This window comes from Gastrolobium bilobum, unplaced genomic scaffold, assembly GCF_033153095.1.
Source record: "Gastrolobium bilobum isolate Gb01-03AN ecotype WA unplaced genomic scaffold, APGP_CSIRO_Gbil_v1 utg3760, whole genome shotgun sequence".
Classification (NCBI taxonomy): Eukaryota; Viridiplantae; Streptophyta; class Magnoliopsida; order Fabales; family Fabaceae; genus Gastrolobium; species Gastrolobium bilobum.
In genome coordinates this window covers 350,576-375,719 of record NW_026898344.1, presented here as the reverse complement: position 1 = coordinate 375,719, position 25,144 = coordinate 350,576, and the positions used below count along the sequence as shown (strand labels likewise).

At 35.4% G+C, this 25,144-nt stretch overlaps 2 protein-coding genes across 3 annotated transcripts; both read right to left on the bottom strand.

Moving 5' to 3' along the window:
* On the bottom strand, positions 1-1,222 carry LOC133315067 (LOB domain-containing protein 15-like). Its single transcript, XM_061516612.1, has 3 exons — positions 1,134-1,222; positions 561-810; positions 1-411 (listed from the first exon to the last, which is right to left on the bottom strand). Exons 1-3 carry the CDS (start codon positions 1,145-1,147, stop codon positions 16-18), a joined length of 660 nt encoding a protein of 219 aa, XP_061372596.1. The 5' UTR covers positions 1,148-1,222; the 3' UTR covers positions 1-15.
* Positions 1,223-16,004: 14,782 nt separating this feature from the next.
* Positions 16,005-21,973, bottom strand: LOC133315066 (probable inactive receptor kinase At5g10020). 2 transcript variants are annotated; one of them, XM_061516610.1, is made up of 3 exons: positions 20,695-21,973; positions 17,805-19,406; positions 16,005-16,772 (listed from the first exon to the last, which is right to left on the bottom strand). In XM_061516610.1, the coding sequence occupies exons 1-3, from the start codon at positions 21,614-21,616 to the stop codon at positions 16,195-16,197; spliced, it is 3,102 nt and encodes a 1,033-aa protein (XP_061372594.1). In that variant the 5' UTR covers positions 21,617-21,973; the 3' UTR covers positions 16,005-16,194. The 2 variants fall into 2 exon arrangements, with proteins under 2 accessions (XP_061372594.1, XP_061372595.1); XM_061516611.1 differs by having other exon boundaries at positions 17,805-19,412; positions 20,845-21,973.
* Between the last annotated feature and the right edge of the window lie 3,171 nt (positions 21,974-25,144).

The following is a 25,144-nucleotide window of genomic DNA, read 5'->3' as shown; positions in this document are numbered from 1 at the left end:
TTTTAGTCTGCAAATTTAACCAAAATAGGAAATATTATCACTTAAAAATCTGCTATAATTGGTGGGATCCCTCTGTTGGATGTACATGGAAGAAGAGGAAGAAGATGGAGGAAGAGGAGGAGGAGGAGGAGGCGGTGGTGGAGGTGGCGGCGGAGGCGGTGGAGCAGCAATTGAAACAGTCCCAGAGGAAGGGAGCATTGGAGCATGAGAGGAAGGTATCATGTTAGCTTCCCTGAGTTTGTATTTAAGTATTTCTGCCCTTACTGCATTAAGTTCAGCTTGTAAAGATTGAACTTGTTGTTGCAAAGAAGAAATTGCACCCATGCATCCATAGACAGGGTCTCTTAGCCTCACATTAGCCTCATAAACTAGACTATTTGCAGCATCGGCTCTCTGACACTCTGGTACCTCCTAAAACACATATCATGGCAGAAATTATTACTTTTTTTTTTTTTCTCCATAATCTTTATCCTTCACTTTATTTAAAATCCATTAGTTGAAATACATACGATATAACAATTAGCCAGTGTTAAATGTGTATAATATATAGATATATTTACCATTAGCATCTTTGAGACGTTGCTAGCACCAAAAACTTTGTGGACAGAAGCAAACTTTTGGGGTTCATGAGGAGAGAAATATGGAGAAAAAGGACATTCTTGGGCACATCTTCGTCTCAAAAGTTTACATGCTGCACAAGGGGTAATGGTATTTAGGGTTCCAGGAGGGCCCAACATATGTTTTCTCCCCATTTGAGAAGAAACATCTCCTTCCCTCTTGATCTTCTTCCCTATCTCATCAAATCTCTCCCTACAATATAAGCATGAAAGTTAATTATATTAGCAGACTCATTCACAACAAATTAATTATCTAATATATATATTTTTTTAATTAAGGGATAACAAAAAGGCTATTTGAACTTTGATGATCACCAAATTAATGAGTTCAGAAAAGGACTAAATTAGAACTATGTCATAGAGCATTCATATATATGCTATATATTGTTTGAAAAATAAGATTTGACATGATGGAAAAAGTTTCAAGCTAGGAAGTAGTAGAGACATATACATATATAAACGTATAAAGAAGATAGCTGAGACTTAAGAGATGGAGAAGAGATTTATGTGCTTTACCTTTCTCTGGACATTCAGGCATGCCCTTTGAGTATGAAGTAGGAGTCACTTGGGGGGAAAATAGAGAGAGAGAGAGAGAGAGAGAGAGGTGCTAGAGAAACCAGAAGGGAAGAAGAAAGGAAAATATGGGTAGAAAATGAGTGTGCTTAAAAGGCAAGGTATACAAGGACAAAACAGTCCAACTATATATATTTAATATATAAAAGAAATAGACAAAAAGGGTTTTATTATATATATAGTGAGAGAAATAGAAAGAAAGCTTGAGAGAAAAAAGTGATATTGGGAGAAGAAGTTAGTGGTTTTTGTTTGTTGCTGATGTTTAAAACCTCTCTGGTTTGTGTACGAGGATTTCATGAATTATAGACTAATACTAGAAAGCTGAATAGCTTATCACTCTGAGAAATAATTCATGGAGGAAGAGAGAGAAAGAGAAATGAGAGGGAAGAGAATATATTGTTAATGTTGTATAAATGCCAGCTCAATGAGTGCTTGCTCACGTGTGAGTTCTTAAATGTGTTTGACTTTCTTAATCAACTTTCTGATTTAGTTGCTGCCATGCATGTGGTTCTTGCTTCTTATTCAGGGAATGAGGGCAGCTGGACAATTGGCAATCTATTTAAGCTCATATATTATTTATAAATTGAGTATGTTTGTGTTAATATCATCTTATTGACGAGTGAAAATAACTTCATATATGTTGTTTATTCAAACATAAACCTTGTACTGCCACAATTGAAAATATTCGTATCTTGTCATCAAATTCAAAATAACCTAATTTAATTAAATGATGGTAGTTTAGTTGACGTCAATAAAATAAACATATGAGAGTAAGAGCATATGTTCTATGTTCGATCCTTCCCAGCAGTGGCGGAGCCACTTGGTGGCTAGCTGGTGGCTAGGTGGCTAGCATATGGGTAGATTTTGCTAATTGGATCTTTTGGCACTAGCTGGGTCTTTCCCCTGGCTCCGCCACTGTTCCCCAGTACCGTTTTTGGAAAGAATTTAAAGTTTTAATTCTAGGACTCACTTCAAATCAAACTAGTTACGAAAGGGTAAATCAATTAGAATATGTCTATTAAAAAAAACCAATTTGAGATCGGAATGCTATAGTTGGCGTCTAGCTTCTTTTGAAGAAAATCCTATGATCCATCCAATCACCGTTTTTTTTATCCTTGTAGACTAAGACTTTATTTGAAATTTGTTTTGAAAAATAGTTTTTTTACTTTTAAAATAATAAAAATTCGTTTGACAAAGCCTCTTTTGTAAAAACAAAAATTTAAAAATTATAACAATTTTTTGTTTTTAGAATCAAACTTAAAGAATATATTTGAATTATTTTTGTTTTGTATTTTAATTTTTAAATTTTAAAAAATATACAAAAACACTTATTTCATTGACTATTCTACGAACCAATTTTAAGAATAAAAAAAGCATAATACAATCAAACACATCCTAAGTCACTAACTTAATGACTCCGATAGAGTAGTCCTCAACATCCCCATATAGCCCTCAAAAGTACCCACGCCACATTCATAGTAATCATCAGGTAATTAAGAAACACAGACTTACTCATTCTTTTAGTTCATGATTATGAAATTGCTTCCAAACTTTTAAGCCATCTGAAAACGATTCCTCCTTATTTAATATTAATGTCACTGCAACAAGGAAAAAGATTGGACACCTTTCAAGATAAATTGATAATCTTTAGGAAAAAAATGACATTTGTCATTTTTGTGATGGATAATTGATGGATAGGGAGGGTATGGTGATTTGGGACATCTCACCCGAGCTTTCATACGAGAATCTAAGACAGTTGCTTGATTTCAACAATTATAATTTCGCATTTTAATTCCCTTGTAGATGACTAAGACAGTTAACTGCTTAACTATATTTGTCCTACACACAAAATGACTTATATTTTCCCTTGAAGCACACCCTAACTTAATACAAAGAAACCGAAAACTCACCTTTCAATTACACACATATGAGGTAAAGTCTATAATCATTCTAAATTGAGATCAAGTGAGATAGAAGAGTTAATACTCAGTTCACCTTATCACAGATTATGCAGAGATTAATTAGTACATGTCTCTCAAAATATAATGTGTGTTTAATTTGTTGGAATGAGACCTTATTAGGATTATCAATGACTTTATTTTTGGGCTAGGATTTTGAGAAGTGTTCTATCAAAGTGGGTGGTGAAAGAGAGGAGAGAAGGAGTGTATTTTGGAGGGGTAGTAGTATTAAATTACGTAAAAGGGAATGCTTAGAATCTAAGGGAATGGCACCATCCATTCTTGTTTGACCCGTATTTTGAGGCTTACAATTCGCCCCGCTGTCCTCTCACCCCCAACCTAACTTCACTATACTTAAAAATTCTTTCCTCTCTCTGTATGAATGCACCAAAACCCATAACCCACCACCACAACCATTTCTACAGTGCATTCAGATTGGCCAATTCGTGCATTGGTTGGGGGACTTGAGAGATTCTCTCTTACTTAAATGGTACTTAAAAATCAACCCTGAAAGAAAACTCTTGCATCATGCATTTCAAAGAAAAAAAAATTAAGTACTAATAATTAAGCCAACATAGAACATTCGTTTTAAAAATTCAAAACTTAAAAAGGGTCAACAATATATACGAAAATCTTGTAAAAGAACAATGGCCCTGACCTGACTCAACATATGAACTTCTTGCTTCTAGTGTCACTATCAAAAATTTGAGTCTGAGGACATTCCACTTGTGCCTTTTCTTTCTCTTCCTCTCTCTATTTTCTCGAGCGATGGGGCATGGAGAGGGATCAGTCAACTATTAAAAGGTGGATTTCACAAACTTTGATTTTATTTCTGAAGTTATTTTTCATCCTCAAATTTTCATGGTTGTTTTTGTCTACGTTTTAGGAAAATCACATGTGTATCTTAGAATAATACAGTTAAGGATATACGATCAGATTGGTTTAAGCGATACATGTTTAATTCTGGTTAAGTAATATTTTGAATTAAGTCCTTATGAATACAAATTCCTTTTGGCCATTTGGGAGATCTAGCCCCAAGATAATATAAATGTTCCCTGGTCGAATAGAATATAATTACCTCCCATATTTGTAATTTATCAAAAAAAAATAACAAAAACAAATAAATACCATCCAGTTTCCAAAACCAAAAAACGATATAAAATCTGTATATAATATCTGTTTTCACATTCAGGAAATATTTAACATTGACTAATATATCAATGAGCTGGATTTTCCTTGAGTCATGAATTTTAAGAGAAATAAAAAATAAAATGAGTCCTACAGTTTTAAATGCACAGCAAGAATTCGAAACTCAATAAAAACCCATTGAAAATTGTCACCCCTATAATGGTCCAACATCACTTGAACCAACGGGTAATAGATAAACTAGTAGGTATATAAAAAAAAGGGAAATTCAATGGAACATCGACAAGTATGCCACTGTTATGAATAGTATTTATCTGTATGCTACGTTCCAATCTAATTTTGCCAAAATGCCACGTCACATTCTCGCTACGCCAACAAGCTAGAATGGACTGGACACGTGGCAGCGTCTGCATGGGTAGTCATTCTCGCTGAAATGTATAGTGAGAATGGTTGGTCAATATGACAAACTGCCACATCTGCAAAAGCATTCCAGGTTGCTAATCTCGCTGGACTGCTCAGCGAGAATGCCTGTACTTTTGCCATGTGTCAGCACCTTGCCGTTCTCGCTGGGCTGCTGAGCGAGAATGGCTGTCCATGCAGACGTTGCCACGTGTCCAGTTCATTCTCGCTTGTTGGAGTAACCAGAATGTGACGTGGTATTTTGACAAAATTTGATTGGAACATGGCATACAAGTAAATACTATTCATAAGAGTGGCATACTGGTCAATGTCTCAAAATCAATCACCCTGTTGCAGGAAATTGATTTCTCGTCTCGCAGATACTTCAAAAGTCGTGAAACCATTTTATTTTTTTGTTTATTTATTTAAAATGGTGGAACCCACAACTGTTGTATCTGTAGCATGACAAGAAATATGTCCTATGACATGACAAATACAAAGCCCTAAAAAAACTCACTAAAAACATTTAGCCAGGTCAAACCAATATCTAATTGGAATTAGTTCTATGTTCAAAAAGTGTAAAGCCTATAAACGCATTACAATTTTAAACAAAGTTACAGAAATATTAACTACACTTTTTTTATACATCAAAAGGATGAAAAACAAACAGAAGAAAATGCACAAATTAAACAAATAGAAAATTGAAGACAAAAGATTTTCCATTTCCTTCCTCGGATGGCAAACTCTAGCAGTGTCCGCATGGAGCAGAAGCTATAAAGGTTTAGGAGGATTCGCAAAAATAATATCATTCGTTATTGAAGCATTCTAAAGTGGAAGAGTATCAAGATAATTAGCACAAAAGTTGGCTTCACGGTATGCATGAACAAGCAAAATCTGTCAATCCTGATCTAAGAGTGCTCGTATCCGAGTCAATAAACGAGACTCACAAGCTGTTGCACCCCGTCTGGTGAGCAAGGCGACCACCAAAGTGAAGTCGCTTTCAAGAATCAATCGATGCCAACCTCTCTGCCAAGCAATATTAAGGCCATGCCAAACTCCCTAAAGCTCTGCTGAAAAAGCATTACAAATGCCAATATGAAAAGAAAGACCACCAAGCCAAGCACCCTAGTGATTCCTAAATAAGCCACCACATGTTACAGCACCAGGAGATCCCCTTGCAGCCCCATCCGTGTTTAATTTGATAAAACCTAAGGAAGGAAACTCCCAACGAACAATGCATCCATAGGACAATCAACTTCGTAGTCACAATTTCATAATGACCGTACATTGACTAAAAATTTTAGAAGGAGAATGAGGTAGAGAAGGTGCAAACACATTGGAATGAGCTCTCCAAAGCCAAATCTGATAAATAACAACTACAAATAATGTATTCCAATTTTGAACGTGCAATTTATCCAAGAACCAGAACTCATGCAACTGATAAAATAAGTCTCCCGAGAAAAAATCATCCTCCTTATCCAAAGGAACAAATTCACACCAAATCTCCCGAATCACTTCACAATCCCGGAAAGCATGTATAACTGATTCTTCCCCATGATTACATACAGGACAACGGTTATTACTGTGTGACCAAGAAGCAATCCAATTATTTACCAAAATTTTACCTGCACTAACTTCCATAATAAGAGTTTTATACGATGGGGACCATGTCATTTCCAGATCTTAGACCAACACCAGTCATCCCAACCAAGGTGATCTAAGTCACGAGCCCCACTTAGTAGCGAATACAGAGTTTTAATAGATATCAACTCCCCCATAGGTAAGGACCAATGCTTTTGATCAGGAGTATCCAGTGCAAAGGGAGGAATAACACTTCGAATGTGAGGAATTACATTCTGAGGTAACTAATTTTTTAAAATATCAATCTGTCAATCCCCAGAATCATAAACATAATCAATATTCAACTTGAACTGTTCACTTACACGGACAGACGATGTAAGATCACTAAGAGATGCATCATTGAATAGCCAGTTATTAGTCCCAAAAAAAATAGTTCGCCCATATCCAATTGTCCATGTCATATGAAGTTGAAGTTGTTCCCAAAGACGACATAGATTACTCTAGAGGCGTGAGCACCCAGAGATAGGCGTGAAGGAAATGGCATAATTATTACAGTTAAGTGCCTTGAGTTCCCGACCTCAAAGAGAGTGTTCCTCATAGTAGAGATGTCAAACCAACTTCCCTAGAAATGCATCATTCATCAAAGTTATTTTTCTTAAACCAAGACCACCTTTTTCTTTTGGACGTTGTAGAATATCCCAACCAATAGGATGTGATTTTTGATGCAAAGGATAATCACCCCAAATGAAAGATCTAGATAATTTTTCAATCTCCTGACAAATACCAATTGGAAGTTTTCCATATTACATATGAAAATATGGAATAGAATCCACAACTGACCTCACAAGAGTAATTCTCCCAGCTTGAGGTAATGTGAGCGGCTGCCAACTTCCAAGTTTGGAAGTAATTTTATCGGTAATATGAATAAAGTGCTGCTTTGTGGATCTCCCATGAATCATCCAAGCCCCTAAATAACGACCAATATTTCTAGTATGCTTTAAATCCACACATCGCAGTCTGTTCTTCCGCAACAAGATCAGGAGTATTTTTTTGAGAAACAGATAAAAGTTTTCTGGACACTAAACTTGAGCTCAGAAATCTCCTCAAAGAGGCCAATACATTTAAGAACTAAGATCATTTAGTCAGGCTCAACTTATGCAAATAAAAGAATGTCGTCCGCAAACAATAAGTGAGAGATACCATGACCATTTTTACCCGCAAGGCTTTTTTTTGTGAACTGTAGGGGAAAACCCCACAGAGACTAAACAAAGGAGATTCTACGCATAGCGCTAGACGCTAAAAAATTTGCTAAATACAGAAGCCAAATCCCAGGGGGAGGGGAAGGAAAAGAACAAAAATTCTGCTATAATGGATGATCCAGCGGGTACTTAGATAACCAGTCTACGCACCTATTACTCTCCCTGTAAGCATGAACCAGCTAAATCTCCCAATCCCTTAGAAACCATGCTCGAATACGAGTCACCAACCGGGACTCTCGAGCTGCTCCACCATCTTTGGTGAGCAAAGTGATAACAGACAAAGAATCACTTTCAAGAATAATATGTTTCCAACCACCAGCCCAAGCTACTTCTAGCCCTTTAAGCACACCCCAAAGTTCGGCCACAAAAGCAGAACAAGATCCAATATGATAAGCAAAACCTTGAAGCCAATGACCAGAAGCATCCCTAATAACACCACCACAGGCTGCTCCCCCACCATAGTTTCTAGCAGCTCCATCTGTGTTCAATTTAACCCAGCCATTAATAGGAGGAGACCAACAAACTGAGACAACAGCATGATTCTTCTTGGAAACCGAATCATTATTAAACTCCCAAGCTGATGCATAGTCCGAAACTGCACTCTTGATCGTTTGAGCTTTATAAGCTTGACCCTTCGTTGTATTCCCATGCACAATTTCCTCCATCTCCAAGCAAACCAAACAGTTGTTATCATCCAAGAAACTCATATTGATCTGGAAGAGAAGAATTATCATTACTGTATTGCAACACTGCACTTGGTTATATACATGAAGATGAAGCTGTGAATAAAGGAGTTGAGACAGTTACTAACTGTGTCAACGTTCTAACTAATCTCCATGAAATTAGGAGCTAAATTAACTAACACAACTAACTTGAATAATTACAAGTATATTCTAAACCATTCTCAACATCCCCCCTCAAGTTGGGAGGTGTATATCAACTAACCCCAACTTGCCAATCAATTGCAGAAACGTGCATGGTGATAAAGCTTTTGTGAAGGAGTCAGCCAGCTGCTCTTTGGAAGCAATAGGGAGTAAATGAATGAGACCACTATTGATTTTCTCCCGTACAATATGGCAATCTATCTCGATATGTTTGGAACGTTCATGGAAGGCAGGATTATGAGCAAGATAGATTGCAGACCTATTATCGCAGAACACTGCCATGGGTTGAGCCAATTGAACTTTCAGGTCATCTAACAAATAACGCAGCCATTGTAATTCACATGTTAGGGATGCTAGAGCCCTATATTCTGCCTCTGATGATGATCTAGAAACTGTAGTTTGTTTCTTTGATCGCCATCCAATTAAAGAGGAACCATAGAATAAACAATAGCCAGTAATTGAACGTCTTGTATCAGGGCATGTTGCCCAATCAGAATCTGCAAAGGCACTGATTTTTGCCTCATTTTTCGCACTAAAAAAGAGACCTTTGCCTGGGGATCCCTTTAAGTATTTCAATACACGAATGGCAGCCTGCATATGAACATCAGTGGGATGACTAACATGTTGGCTGAGTTGCTGCACCACATAACATATATCTGGTCGAGTTGTTGTTAAATATAACAACCTTCCCACCAGTCTTCTATAACTTCCAGGATCAGAACAAGGTTGTCCTTTATCCTTCTCTAATTTGGTACCTGGTTCCATTAGAGTAGAACATGGCTTAGAGCCTATCAAACCACCATCATTAATCAATTCTAAGGCATACTTCCGTTGGTTTAGCACCAGACCATTATCAGAACGCATGATTTCTAAACCAAGGAAGTAATGTAGGGCCCCTGAATCCTTAATGTGGAACTGAGCATCAAGGAATTGCTTAACGTATTGAATTTCCTTCATATCATCCCCAGCCAAAATTATATCATCAACGTAAATAAGAAGAGCTGTGAAAGAACTTCCGTGAGATTTGATGAGCAGTGAGTGATCTGCTTCAGATTGCTGATAGTCAATAGACAAAAGAGCAGAAGTAAGCTTCGAGTACCACTGACGGCTGGCTTGTTTCAAGCCATACAAAGATTTCCTCAACTTGCATACTTGGTTAGATTGTGCATTCTGCATGCCAGAAGGAAGAAGCATGTAGACATCTTCATCCAAGTCTCCATGCAAGAAAGCATTATTGACATCTAACTGCTCAATGATCCAGCTCTTCGAAACAGCAATGGCAAGCAGTGTTCTAATGGTAGTTATTTTTGCAACAGGGGAGAAAGTATCAAGAAAATCTACTCCTTCAATTTGAGTATACCCCTTTGCTACTAGACGCGCCTTATACCTCTCCACTTTGCCATCAGCATGATACTTCACCTTGAACACCCATTTACATCCAATGGGGTGTTTATTAGGAGGGAGATCAGTAATGATCCAAGTATTATTTTGCTCTAAAGCCAATATTTCAGTATTCATAGCATCTCTCCAACATTGGTGTTTCATTGCCTCAGAATAGCTACTGGGTTCAGTGTGAGAGTTCAAATTGAAACAAAGGGACTGATGGGTGGAGGGGCAGGTATCATATGTCAGTACAGAGGATAAAGGATAAGTGGCTTTATTTAATAAGGAGCAATGGAAGTCATTTAGGTAGGATGGAGTCCTTTTAATTCTTTTGGAATGACGGGGTTGAGGAAGGTCAACATCATTGTTGATAGAAACAGTAGGATTAGGTGGAGGTAAAGTTTGAGTAGTGTGTAAAGGTAGTGAAGATTGAGGTTCTGAAATAAAATCCATGTTGGTTGGAATAGGATCACGAGTGATGTTGGTATTAGGTGGGATAGGAGAAACAAAAGGGTCATCTGATAATTGGTTAGGAGTGTTAGGTGAAACAGTAGCTAATATGTCATAAGATTGCTTTTCTGAGGTAGAGAAAGGAAAGTGACTTTCAGAGAAAACTACATTTCTTGAAACAAAAATCTCATGAGATTGTAAATCATAGAGGACATACCCTTTCGTTCCAGCTTTATAACCCAAGAGAATACACTTCCTGGCTCGTGAATTAAATTTCTGACGATGAGAAGAAAGGGTGCTAGCAAAACAAAGACACCCAAATACTTTTAGGTGAATAAGAGCTGGTGGAGCAGAATATAGCATCTCATAAGGAGTGTAATTCTGAATAACTGGACTACTTAACCGATTCAGCAAGTGTGCAGCATGTAAAATGGAAAATGTCCAGAACTGAACGGGTAAGTTGGCTTGAAACATTAAGGCTCGAGCAATATTAAGCAAATGTTGGTGTTTCCTCTCAACGATGCCATTCTGCTAAGGACACGCAACACATGAGGTCTGATGAATGATGCCCTTGCTTGAATAAAATTCATCCATAGCAAACTCAATTCCATTATCGCTTCAAATTATTTTAATAACAGCAGAGAATTGGTTTTCAACCATAGCAATAAAGCTCCGCAAATGAGTTCTAGTTTCCCCTTTATTATGCATTAAAAGAGTCCATGTAAACCTTGAAAAATCGTCTACTATGGTCAAGAAATATTTGTGTCCTGTGATAGAAGGGGTGGAGAAAGGACCCCATATATCTACATGGATCAAATCAAATGCCTTGGAAGCTTTACTGGTACTCATCTCATAAGACAACTTTTTCTGTTTTGCCATATGGCAAATGTCACAAGGAGCATTATTACTTTGAGTGATAAAGGGAAACTTATTACACATCACTTTCAGTACAGAATCTGAAGTATGGCCTAAACGAAAATGCCATAAATTGGAAGTATCAGTAGATAAATTGTTAACTTGTCTACTGGTACAAAATTTATTAAAAGTATCAATCAACTTCATGTTTCTGCCTTCTTCGTATCTTGATTCCAGCATGAAGAGTCCATTACATACTATAGCTGAACCAATCACTTGTTGGGACCTGATCTGTTTGATATGGCACAAAGAATCACGAAAAATAAGTTCACATTCATGTGATTGAACCAGTCTCACCACTGAGATCAAATTGACACAAAATTCTGGTATGAAAAGAACATCAGTTAGAATCAGTTTTGGTAGCAAATGAACAGTTCCTGAATAATGTGCCATAATTGTGGAACCATCAGGCAAAGTTATAGAAACTGGTTTGATTTTATTCAGCAAAGTAAAAGATGAAGATACACATGAAATATGATTCGTTGCACCCGTGTCTAGGATCCAGTTAATAGATGCCTTACCAGAACCTTGAGATGCAGTAGCAAAAGCACTTGCTGATGAAGTATGAGTCATATTGACAGCATGTGTAGGTGCAGCAACCTCTCCATTTTGAATGTGTGTTTGCTGAATCAGATTCAACATATTCTGATATTGTTCTTGTGAAAGAACTACATCATCTTGTTTTGCAGCTTGCATTGGAACACCATCATCTGCATTCATAACAGCATTAGCAGAGGAATTTCTTGGTTTAAACTTGAAACCCGGCGGATAACCATGCTTAGCATAGCATGTATCAACCGTATGATTGGTCTTTCCACAATAGGTACATAGCTTGGTACTCCTCGGTTTTGTGGATTTGAATTTATTAAAATTCATGTTTCGATTTCCACGTTGATCTGCAACATATGCTTTTGGCAGTAAAGCTTCATTATGGATCTCACAACTCAATTGGCGCTCTTGTTGTGTAACAAGAGAGAAGGCTTTGTTCATGTTCGGAAGTGGTTCAATCAACATGATCTGTGATCGAACACTAGAGAATTGATCACTCAAGCATTTTAAAAATATGATTACCTGATCACGCTCTCTTGACCTTCTTATTACATCAAGAGCACCACAATAACAACTTGGTAATGGATGAAGAGTATAGAGCTCATCCCACAGCGTTTTCATTTCAGTGTAGTAGTCACTCACTGATTTCTCTCCTTGGTGCAAGCGATGTATCTCCTCTTGCAGGTCTGCAATTCTGAAAACGTCAGATTGCGAAAATCTTTCACGAAGATCGCACCACACATCTGCGGCCTTTTCGATCCATAAAATTGATCTGGAGATAGATTCATCAATGGAACGATGAATCCAAGATAACACCATTGTGTTACAACGCTCCCAAGCTGGAAAAAGAGGATCATGTTCGTCTGGAACTTCAAAGCTTCCATCGACGAAACAGAGTTTGTTTTTAGAAAGAAGAGCCATTTTCATGGCACGTAACCAGGTATGAAAGTTGCGTGCATTCAAAGGAGGAGCAACAAGAGCCATGGAAGGATTTTCATTGGGATGAAGGTACAAAGAGTTTGATGGATTCATCAAATGATCTGGAAGAGGACTCTGGTTCGCCATCTTGAACAAAATTCAGAGAAAGAAGCAAATTCTTCAACTTCAAAGAAAGCTTCAACTTCAGAAAAAAAACAAGAATGAAACAAGAGCAAACGAAAAACAAGAATTGCGATACCAGAGCTCTCTTCAGAGCTCTGATACCATATCAGAATCCAAGAAACTCATATTGATCTGGAAGAGAAGAATTATCATTACTGTATTGCAACACTGCACTTGGTTATATACATGAAGATGAAGTTGTGAATAAAGGAGTTGAGACAGTTACTAACTGTGTCAACGTTCTAACTAATCTCCGTGAAATTAGGAGCTAAATTAACTAACACAACTAACTTGAATAATTACAAGTATATTCTAAACCATTCTCAACAGTTGTAGAAAAAATAGTGGCCCATGGTACATTGAGACACACACAAGACCCGATTCTTAAATTCTGCAATAACCACAAATTTAAGTCAACTGTAAAAAATCTGGTAAGAAATTATGGGGAAGTAACTCAGTCCAGACTTGTTTGATTTTAGCACAATCCCTAGCCATATGGATTATCGACTCATCTCCCGCAAAGATTAACTACACTGATAATTAAGATTGTCGTTTATAAGTCTTAATTTAGTTTTTTTTTTTTCCAGTGATTCTTCGTTGCGAATTTTGGACTGGAACAACGTCTTTTTTTTTATTCACCAAAAGAAATTAAATCCAATCTCAATTCCATGTAAATTATAATTTATTTTAATAAGATGTATTATATTATATTGTATTGGGAAATGACCTAGAATTTAATTTTGTTATGGCTACAATATCGGGCCTCGTAAAGAAATGACCATGCTGTAATTGAAAAATTGATGAGTCCATCTAGTAAGCTAAGCCCACGCAAATAAAATCTCTTTATGTTAAACAATTTTACAAGTTTAGTTCATCCCCAGTATTAAATTTTCTTTTCATTCTCTTTCAGTCACTTGTGGTCACATAATAAAAACAAATTTTTCAAAGAGAGATAAAATGTAAATCAAAATAAAAACAAATTTTTTATACTATTATTTATTTCCAACATTATGTGAGTGTTAGATGTATATGTAAACTATTTAAATAGAATAGTAATTATTTACCAAAAAAAAAAAATAGAATAGTAATGAGGTATGACTTGCACAATATATTAAGCTTTTGGAGCCTAATTTCTTCAATTAGAATTATATAAGATAGAATTACATATGAATCCATGTTGAATACCCCCTTCAAGACCCGTACTTTCCTATCCCTAACCTGGATGAAGTGGCCGAAATAGACATAACATACTTGGATAATGCGGTATATATGCACCAAATAGCTTACTACAAAGATAACTCGTGCAGTTGTGCTAGCTAGTTTAGCTAAAGTGGTTCCAATTATCTCTTAAGTAGTTTTCGACCAATTGGACAACTTTCAGTGCTACAAATTTTATCAGTGTGTGACTCTTACACGACATGGGAGCCGCACCAGTATCTAGTAGGCATCATTGATACAACAAGGTAGAGAACGAAGTCTGAAGGAAATTGGCAACGATATCAAGTTGCCTCCCAAACTCGTTACTTAGGTGGTGTTTGGTTGGAAGCTTTTTAGGGGATATCTATCTTTCTCAAGTATGGCTTTTAGAAACACTATGTTTGTTTCAACGTTTTTCACCAAAAACTCATCTATCCAATTTGTCTAGATTTATGAGAAACATAGATATCCGCACTGTTTAGAAACTCAATTTGAAGGTGGGATTTTTCGGAAAACCGATTATCTGGCTTTTAATGCACTGTTGATTTCATAAAGTTACCTAATTTTCCCAGTAAAGTTTTTTCCCACCAAACAACTTTTTTTTTACATTTTTCTACCTATCTCACTTTATCTATCTTTCCAATCATTTCTCTATCTATCTCATTTCCCTACTATTCCAAAAAAAATTCCTGAACCAAACGCCCCGTTAAGGTTGTTGAACAATGCTAGAGATGTGATTACACTTGTGAAGCTTGATTTTACCTAGGGATGTTTCCGGTCTGAATTGCATCAATTTTGGAAACAAAAATCATCTGATCCAATCTCTTCGGTTTAATCATGTAATTATCTATTCAGTTTGGATTTTTTTTCAGATCCAATCCAATTTTATTCTGTTTGGATTAAATCGGTTTTCAGTTTTTTGAAAAACCTAAGATTTGTATAATGATTATTGTGCAAATAACATATATTTTGTATGTATCGGCTTTGTAAAGTTTGTATGAAGATTATTGTGTAATCTAGAAGCATTGTACAACAAAAAGTTGAATTACCATCTTTTACCTCCAACAACAAAATTATAATATGGTTGCCTGAGATACAAAGTAACCCAAATTTTTATCCTATAAAGGAGCTGTTGGACAACTATAACTCATAATAAAAGTATATTATGTATCTTACCAAAAAAAAAAAAACATAACATAGATCAAGCACATCCTACTTTTTCCAACATGATGAGTTAATGGATCTTTGATTTAAAATTTTGTTATATGATTTTTAGGCTATGATTGAGAAAATACCCAAGTAGATAGATGATAAGATTGGAAAATCATTGGATCGGTTTTCACCAACCAATACAAAAATCGATCCAATCCAATCAAATTTTACGATTTTTTTCAATTTTTGATTTTTCAGTTTTGATTAATTCGATTTTCAATTCGGCCACCGCAGTTTGAATCGAATCATGAACACCCCTAATTTTACCGAACATCATCAATCCCTTAAATGGAGATATTCTACTCTCAATTTGACTTTTATTATAAATTATTATCATCTGAAGACATGAATATGATTCTTGAACTCTTTTAAGTTATGATTTAATTGAATTACAACAGCTTACTTATACAATTTAAATCAAATAGCCAATTATTTTAAGATTATAACCAGTTTGAGACATTTGAGATGGTCTTCTATTCTGAGACAGAAAAATATATATATACATATCAACATCTAAATCACTTTTCTAGGGCTCGCATGTTATTGGACATCGTGTGAAAATTAATATGTTTAACCAGATTGATAAAAAAAGAATGATTCACCCATTGTCTAATCTGAAAGTTAATATTTTCATTTAATGATGATGATATGATTTTTGGAGACATCAAGGGGAAATATAAAGAAATATAGACTACTTAACTAGAGGTTAAGAGAAAAGAATTCAAACATCTCCTTTTCAAATCAAACACAAGCACTGTCGATTAATCAATGATTGTCGCTTTACAAGAAATATTGTTTTTCTTTTTCTAAAAAAAGGAGAATAGAAGAAAAGAATATGATGATTAGCCCAAAAATAAGGCATGAAACCAATTAAGAGAGAAAATAAGATGGATACAAAGAATCAGAAAATAGCAACGGGTCGAGGAACCAAAAATAAAAAAACTAATTCCCAGACGAATGTACAAAAATTTCAAACCGATATAGAACAGAGATCGTCAAAAACTTGTCTGATGTTAGGCCTCTCATTTACAGGGAGAATACACCTCAGAGATATTGCAAGCAGTTCATCCATCTCTTTGGAGGAATCTTCCCCACCTGCAATGTCTCTGTCAATACAGTCCATTACCCTTCCTTCTCGCTCACACAGCCTAACCCAATCTGTAAGATCAACAGCGCCTGATTGGCCTGATATTATGTCACCTGCACTTTTCCTCGTTAATAACTCCATTAGGATCACACCAAGTGCATAGACATCAGCCTTAAACGATGGAACTGGTTTGGATGCAGCAGCTAGTTCTGGAGCACGGTATCCGAGTGCTCCTAGATTTAGTATCTGCTCTGCAATTCCAGCTGGGGTCATAAGCCGGTGCAGACCATAGTCACTAAGACGAGCATTGTTTTCATGGCCTGCTAACAAAATATTTGTTGGCTTCAGATTTCCATGGGGAAGCCCTCGATCGTGAAGGTATAAAAGACATCGAGCAACATCAACAGCAACTCTTAATCTCTGGCTGAATGATAATCTCGAGTGCCTCCGGGGTGTGGTCTCTGTGCAAAACAGATACATTGATATAATACTCAACTAACAAAAAGCTCATATCATGTCAAAAAATTCCTGCATGAACAAGCGGCACTAAAAAGAGAATTCAAGAGCTCTAAACATGCTTCAATGAACTGCTTGTCAAGCTGTACCTTAGAGATACCAAGGCACAAAAAATACCCAACATTTGGACAGACACAGCCCCTGAAACTCTACAATACACCTAGTAACGGCCATGCAGCTTGTACAACTGCAAGAGTTCACACACACTAGACAAGATGAGTCCTTGTCTGTCAGCTTTTCCGAAGGAAGCCAGTGGAAATTGACAGAGGCAGAGAGGATAGATGACAGCATCCAGCTATGTAACTCTCTTTTTTTTTATCTCAACAAGAAACACATTCTTAGAGTCAAATCCAATTTGAATAGGCTATGATCTACTCACATTCAGCCGCCTGAACAGGCAATGTATATCAAGGCCCAAAAATCCATGCAATGGTTTATTTTTTGCCACAAATTTAGAACAACCCCCAGTCATACTATCATCTAACTGTGCCATGCAGATCACAGAAATTAAGCATGAAGTTTATCTTTGTTATCAAGGGTTGAAGAGATTTTCCAAGCTACAAAAGCAATTTGAACCCCATTCTCTCTCTCTTTCCTTTCAAACCTTAAAGAAAGGAATTGAAGTAGAAAGGCAAACCAAAAGCAAGACGGAAATAGAAAAAAAAAACTTCAAAAAAATGTAAAGGTTTAGAACACGATGAGAAATATACCCCCAATTAGTTGCAATTACATTTAATATTTTAGCAACGAGTTGCACAGCAGTTACAATTTTTTTGTTGCATCATGCATGCATAGGTATAAGGAAATTCTTATTTCCAAAAGAAAACTCATGCTCATAATTAAAAGGCATCGCGCACTGCAGATATAACTATAGGACACAATAAATGCAAGCAATAAAAAAATATTAAAAAAAAAAAACACAGGATTGGAAAAGTGGGGATGGAGTGAGATATGCCAACAGAAAAGTTAACCATTACCATAGAGATGGAGGGCCAAGCTGTCCCCATGTATGTAGTCAGCTAAAAGAAGCCTCTCTTGTTCCCTAGGCCCCCAATAGTATGCCCGTAATGAGACAATGTTTGGATGCCTCATGGAACCAATCCTTTTAACTTCTCTAGCAAATTCCTTTTTATGTTTGACCAATCCCACTCGTAACCATTTTACAGTCAACATATGACCACTGTCGAGAGTAGCTTTGTATAAAGTGCCATGGCTACTTCTGCCAAGAACTTCAGCTGGAGCTCGAGATAAATCCTCAGCAGTGAATGCCATCGAAGAATCCAGGAAGAACAGTTCCCCAGCCAGCCGATCTGGGGAGTAAACGTCCAACATCGCCGGCTTTTCACTGCCCTCTATAAAACGGGGTGAGGATGACAATGGGGAACCAGGAGAAGACTTTCTTCCAGATGACGTGGGAGGGTTATCCATCAAATTAGGAGTTACAGATGCTGAACTAGTTGCTACCATTCCCTGAGGTAAGCCGTGCTCAGAAATTTCAGTTATAAACTCTGTCTGTCCAGAGAGTGACCTCGAATTGGAAGTCAACAAGTGATCATTTGAAAAGCTCAACGAAGTGGTTGGGGGTTGAACATTTGAATTGAACTTGAAGAGGGAAGGCCTCGTGAGTCCTCCTAACTTGACATCTCTTTCAGTAGTTTGACCAGTGAACTCACTTCTTCCACGAAATTCTTTTAGTTGTGTTCTATGATAAGCCAATAAAACAAAAGCAATCATCACAGCAGCACCCACAGAGGCAAGAATAATTGCTATCCTGATATTTCCCTTTGAATTATGATGTCTACCTGTATCTGGAATATTATCAGGCACTGAGGAAGCTCCAGGAGAACCATTTGGTAACCTTAGCTTTTCATTTCCGGGGTGAAAGGATGAAGGGGGGAACCGCTGCAAATTTTCAGGAACACGACCAGATAGATCATTATAGGACACATTAAATACAGTTATGCTGGACGAAAGCTTATCAGGAATATTTCCAGTAAATTTGTTGTTAGACAAATCGAGGTACTCCAAATAAGAAAGTTTGCTCAACTCATCTGGCAGCTGTCCGGAAAAGCCATTCCTTGCTAGATTCAGCAGTTTTAACCCACCCATCCTACTTATATCAGAAGGCAAGACACCTTCTAAGGAGTTATTAGATACATCAAGATATTCCATTGGCTGATAAGGAGGCATGAGTAGTAATTCACTTGCCCCTGAACTTTGAAGCCGAAGTGCCCCCGTAAATAGATTTCCAGAAAGATTTAGTCTTGTCAGTGACGGTGAAGCTACTAAACTACCTGGAATGGATCCACTAAGTTCATTTAAACTTAAGTCAATGGTGGACAATTTTGAATAGGTCCCTAAAATAGGAGGTAAGGATCCTGACAGCTTGTTTGAACTCAGATCAATAACCTCCAACGTGGCTTCCCAGTTCTGTATAACAGAAATGTCACCAGATAACATATTCCTGCTCAAGTCTATCACTGTACAACTTCCCAAAGATGTTGGCAAAGAGCCTGATAAACCATTTGATGAAAGATTCAAACTATTCAAAGTTGTGGAGTTGATTACAGCAATTGAGCCTGTAAATAAGCAAAGAAATGTAAACTAATTAACAGATTATTGAGTTTACTGACTTCTTTTCGTAAATAATCTACAACCCCCCAAAACTGAAATACTTCACAAACCATGAAGCAATTATCATTAACATATTTAATCAAAAGGGAGTCCAGAATATTTGCTTGACAACTGTAAAGTGAAATTGGTATATTCACAAGAAACATGTGAATTCAATTGCAAAACACAAGCTTTAAATGATATAATTAGTAGAAAAAAGGAAATTGCAATAAACAAAGATAAATTCATATAAAGTAAAAAATATAGGACAACTCCAAGTCTAAATTCTAAAACAGTGAAGATTGAGATGAAAAGGTTTATACTGAATGCAAAAATTAGACAGTTCAGGATTATACATCCAACCTGAAGGAAAGGACCTCATAGGTCATCACTGCGCTAGAAAATAAAATAAACAACTGAGCCAAATACCAAGCCTTAGAAGATACTAAGACACCAGACTAATAATGCCTCGTTGGAAGTAAGGAAGGCCATCCACAAAGAAAATGTATAACATAGAGATTAAACATCATTCCCTTCCACTCTTGTTCTCTCTCTGCATATTCACACAGACATGTGCGTTGATTTTAGTTGCATGCATAGCTTATTGTTTCCATTCAAGCACATGCAAAATGGAATTTATAAACTTTCATTATAAACATAACTTTTACCCCCTCTACTCACCTCCAGTGACCATTGTGGTGGAACAAAATTCTATGATCAGAAGGGTTCCGGGTTTTCGGTAATGCACCTTTTCTATATCAAATATTACTAAAATGCATGTACATGCCCACAAATACACAATCAAATGCATATAGAAGCAACTTTTAGCTTCCCTTTGATCAAGTAATGAGAGAATGGAATGGAAGTAAAAATTTTAATACGCATGCGTACTCCTAAAAAAATTGAGCTAGCATAACTATAGCCTTAGACAGTGGTAATTATATCCTGACCAAAACTTGAAAAGAGAAAAGCCAAAAGAAGAAGAAAAAAAAATTATATAAATAGACATAAACGCTCCACTAGTTAGTGATCCTCAAAATATCGTTTCAGTATAAATAGATATCTGCGCCTAGTTTATCACGGCTAACAGCACGGTCAAAATCTGACACATGGAAGAGTGCAATTGAAATGAACCCATAATCAAATAGGAAGAGAAGGAACAGATTAAGTTATTAGTCAAAACTCAAAAAAAGAAAAAAACGAAAAAAATAGTAAACTAGTCAAAACTCAAAAAGAGAAGCCGCAAACATTTACCAGTAAACCCATTGACACTAAGATCCAATTCTTCCAACGACACAGAACTCTGCAACAACTCCTCCGGTACAGACCCAAAGAACAGATTGCGGCCAAATCGCAGAACCTGAAGCCCAGGCAAGGACCCAAAAGAAGGAAGCTCCCCCTTGATCAAGTTATTAGTCAAATCAAGAACTTGCAAGTTGCGAAACAACTGAACGGAATCGCTTCCAAAGAAGGGACCATTCAAGTTGTTATGACTAAAGTTCAAAAAATGGACTGTATTGGCCAAGCCAGAAACATTCTGAACAGAGAGGTCAAGCCCCCCGAAGAACTGATTGAGGCTCAAATCCACGTGTTCGACGTTCCGCAGAGTGGAGAGAATGTCCCCAATGTCACCCCAGAGGGCGTTGGAATGCAAATCGAGGACCCTGAGCTGTTGAAGGTTGGTCAAGCTGGTGGGGAAGCCACCCTTGAATTCATTGAAGGACAAATTGAGGTAATTGAGTCCCCAGAGTTCGTTGATCCGAGAAGGGATGGGACCATAGAACTTGTTTTGTGAAAGATCCAAATGCTGGAGAGTGGTGAGCGTGCCGAGTGAAGGGGTTAACCTTCCGGTGAAATGGTTCCCGGAGAGGCTTAGGTTTCTGAGCATCTTCAGTTCGAGGAGAGTTTGGAACTTGAGTTCGCCGCCGAGGCCGAGGCGGTCGAGGACGATGCCGGTGACGTTTCCGGTGAGGTCGTCGCAGAGGATTCCCTCCCATGAGCGAGGACAAGCAGTGTAGTCAGCTAGTGAAGTAGGGTTCCATGACTCCAACACCTTCCGAAGCGGATCTGTTGTTATCCCTTTCTTGAATTCCAAGAGAGATCGGAGCTCCGGTTGAGACAAAGAAGAAACCGAAACGAAAAGCGAAAGAAGAAGAATAAGAAGAAAGGGATTCATCGAAGCCAATGTAGATTCACACACATACAGACCTTAATAATTCATTGATGGAGAAATAGAAGGAGAGAGAAAGGAACCCTAACATAGGAAGAAGAGGGGTTAGTTAGAGAGAGAAAATGTAGGGTTTGGTTTTAATTTTAAAATATATAAAAATATGAGAATGGAAATGGGAGAGGGGAAGGGAGGGATCAGGTGGAGAGTGTTGGTTGGTGGGGGCGAGTAACTACAGTCTGTAAAGGACAACCTCTTCGTCCTCACTCTTCTCCCTTCAATTCATTCACTCTGTTCTCTCTATTCCTACGAGTCACTCTTGTCTGTCTGTGTCTCTGTGTGACTTTTGTGAGTTGTGAGAGAGAGACACACACAGTAACGGCAACTTTAGCCTTCTGTTTTCTCTCTCTATCCAGCCCTACACGCACATGCACCTATCTAACACCACTCCACTGCACGCCGTCAACGTCTATCCCTTAATAATTTGCTATGTCTGTGAGTGTGTGTGTGTTGTGGTTAGGGTTTTTCGTCTTTTTATCTGTATCAGTGTTTACAGTTGTGGCTTACTGCCTCATGAATCCTGATTAGCTGACACACTAATCATCGTGATATAAAACGATACCGCTTTAATTGTTGCCCCTGTTACAGCTCATAATTACTGCTCATCGCCACCTTTGTACCTTCTGGCCTTCAATTTAATCCTTGATCGAAATTAAAATCCTTCTATTTTCTTGTTTTCATTGAGATGACTTCGGAGAATGCAGTTAATGTATCAAGTATAGCATTTATTTATTATATTTAAAAATATTTAATATTTTCTTTTTTAAGCATTAAAATATTTAATGAAAAATAATCTTAGTGGCTTGCCTGAAGTTTTTTCAAGACGTTCATTATCAAAATTTAAAAAAATAATTGTACTGATGAAAATAGGTATAACATTTATAATGAATTTAATTAGTTAGCCTCCATACAGATAATAACATATCAGTACATACAATTTTATATTGGATTTGGTATTTGTCATTTTAAATGACATAAGTTATGTTATTTTAAGAGAGAAATAGACACACGAAATGAAAATCATGGAAGAGAAAGTGAGTGAATTTTTTTTTAATTTAAATTTTAAATAAAAAAATATTTTCTTGTATCTATCTCATTTAAAATGACATAATTTTATCTCATTTAAAATGACAAATATTTTTCTCTTTTATATTTTTTTTAACTTTGTTTAGAATATGACATTATCATGTTATTAAAAGAAATAAATTTAAACGATTACAAAAAAATAATATTGATGTAAATGTTAATTTTTTGTTATCAGTGAATTATATAATCATGTTTATATTAAATGAACAATCAAAATTAATTACTAGAATGTTGCCTTTTTCTATTAATTAATATGGACAAGGGGGAAGTAATTATGTTAAATATAGATTTGACGAGAAGAAAAAAACAAAAAGAAACGGCGTTAAAGCCAAAAAAAAAAAAAAAAAAAAGTCCGAGAGAGAAGGAGTGGGAGTGGGAATGGGAGGGTACAAATAGAATGATGCACCCAACACAACTCCACTCCAGCTTCTATTCCCATTTTCTATTAGACCATGTTTCATTTCATTTAAAGAAATCTTTTTCATTTTTATTTTTTATTAATCATTATAAAAATAGTTTTTTTTTATGCTGTTGGTTTGTTTGTTTTTTTATACAAGAAACAGTAAACCATATAGATATTTAAAAACAGATATCATTCTTTTCATTATTTTTATAAATATTAATAAAAATCAATTAAAAAATAATTTTGACCAATCATACACATCTTTAAAGTTTTCTTATTCACACCGTTGCATTGAATCATCAATCATCTCGGTCTACACTTCCATGGATCCCAAAAGTCATTATTAGTTTACTCTTTCTTGTTCGTTGCCACCACTTACTAATTAATAACATTAATCCTTGTGTCAATAAAACTTTTAACGTACCATCACTGCCAGGGAGATACTGAATCATGATTCCTGAATGAATGGTTAGGTTTAATGATTGACAAAAATGTTACGCGTAATATTTAATAAAAAGTATTAATCTAACAATATTTTCATCGTTTAAAAAATAAATTAAAAATAAAAATCGAAATTTTGATACCTCCAACAATATTACTGTAAATGCATCTCGTTGTATATTTAAATATTCATTTCTTTTTCCAATTTAGTTACGTATGAATTATTTACCTTTAATCGGACAAAAGATTAAGGAAAAATTTCATTTTTAACCATTATAGTTTTGTGATTTATCATTGGATCTTCTGTGATTTTAAACATATCACTTAGATTTATTATATTTAAATAATTTATCATTTAACCCTTCGTGATTTCAAATTATCACTTAAATATCTTGTGGTTAGAAAAAATTTTACTTAAATCTCTTTTGGTTACAAAAATATAAATTTTAAAAATAAATTTTTCCTCTTTTAATTTTATATCCTCACGTAATGCATTTAGGGTTTAAAAAATAAAATTAAAAATTAAAAAAATTCACTTTTTTTTATCAAGAAAATAAATTCAAATCAAATATTATTTTATTTTATTAATTTTTTATCCAATATCGTTATAAAATTATCTAAAGAAAGCAAATATCTTATTTTGATAATACATATTTAATTTAACTTAAATAATATATTTAATTTCAAATATATTTTTAAAAATTAATATAATTGTCTAATTGATAAATTAATTTTACAATAAACTTGAAATATTTTTTAAACCCTAAACGTATTACAATAGGATATAAAATAAAAAAGAGGGAAATTTTATTTTAAATTTTTATTTTTAAATTTTTTATTTTTAAATTTTTTTATTTTTTAAATCACAAAGGGTCTAAGTGAAAATTTGAAACCATAAGAGATTAAATGATAAATTATTTAAGCACAGTATGTCTAAATCATAAGTTTAAAATCACATGAAGGATTAAATGATAAATCACAATAAATAAATAAAAAGTTTTTCCAAAAATTAAACTATTCGAAATGCGGATAAATCAATTTTCACCGCAATATCACAAAATATTAATATACATACTTTAGGTTTTTCGCTTTAATAATTTAAATGATTGTTAGGTTAATTTATTGAAAAACCCAACATTGATATACATGCAGCTAATTTTGTCTCATTTTGGACTTTTATTTTAAATTTATCTAATAATAATCAAATAGGTAATAAGAGTGACAAGTTTAAAATGATGCTAAATATAACCACACATTAACATATTAAATATAAGGGTGATGGAGTAAATTACTAATATAAAATCAATTAAATTCATGTTTTATGTATTCTAACAAAATTGAAGAATAAATTAATTTAAATAATATTTTTAAAAATAAATTTTAAATATGAGAAAAAATTCTAAATTATTTTAATTTAAGTCTACTTATATTATTTGTAACTTTTAATAATTTCAAACACAATTTAAATAAATGAAAACATTTTCTTCTATTATCAGAGAAAATATTCGCTCTCCTACACAAATAAATAGGTTGGTCTCTTTAGTTTT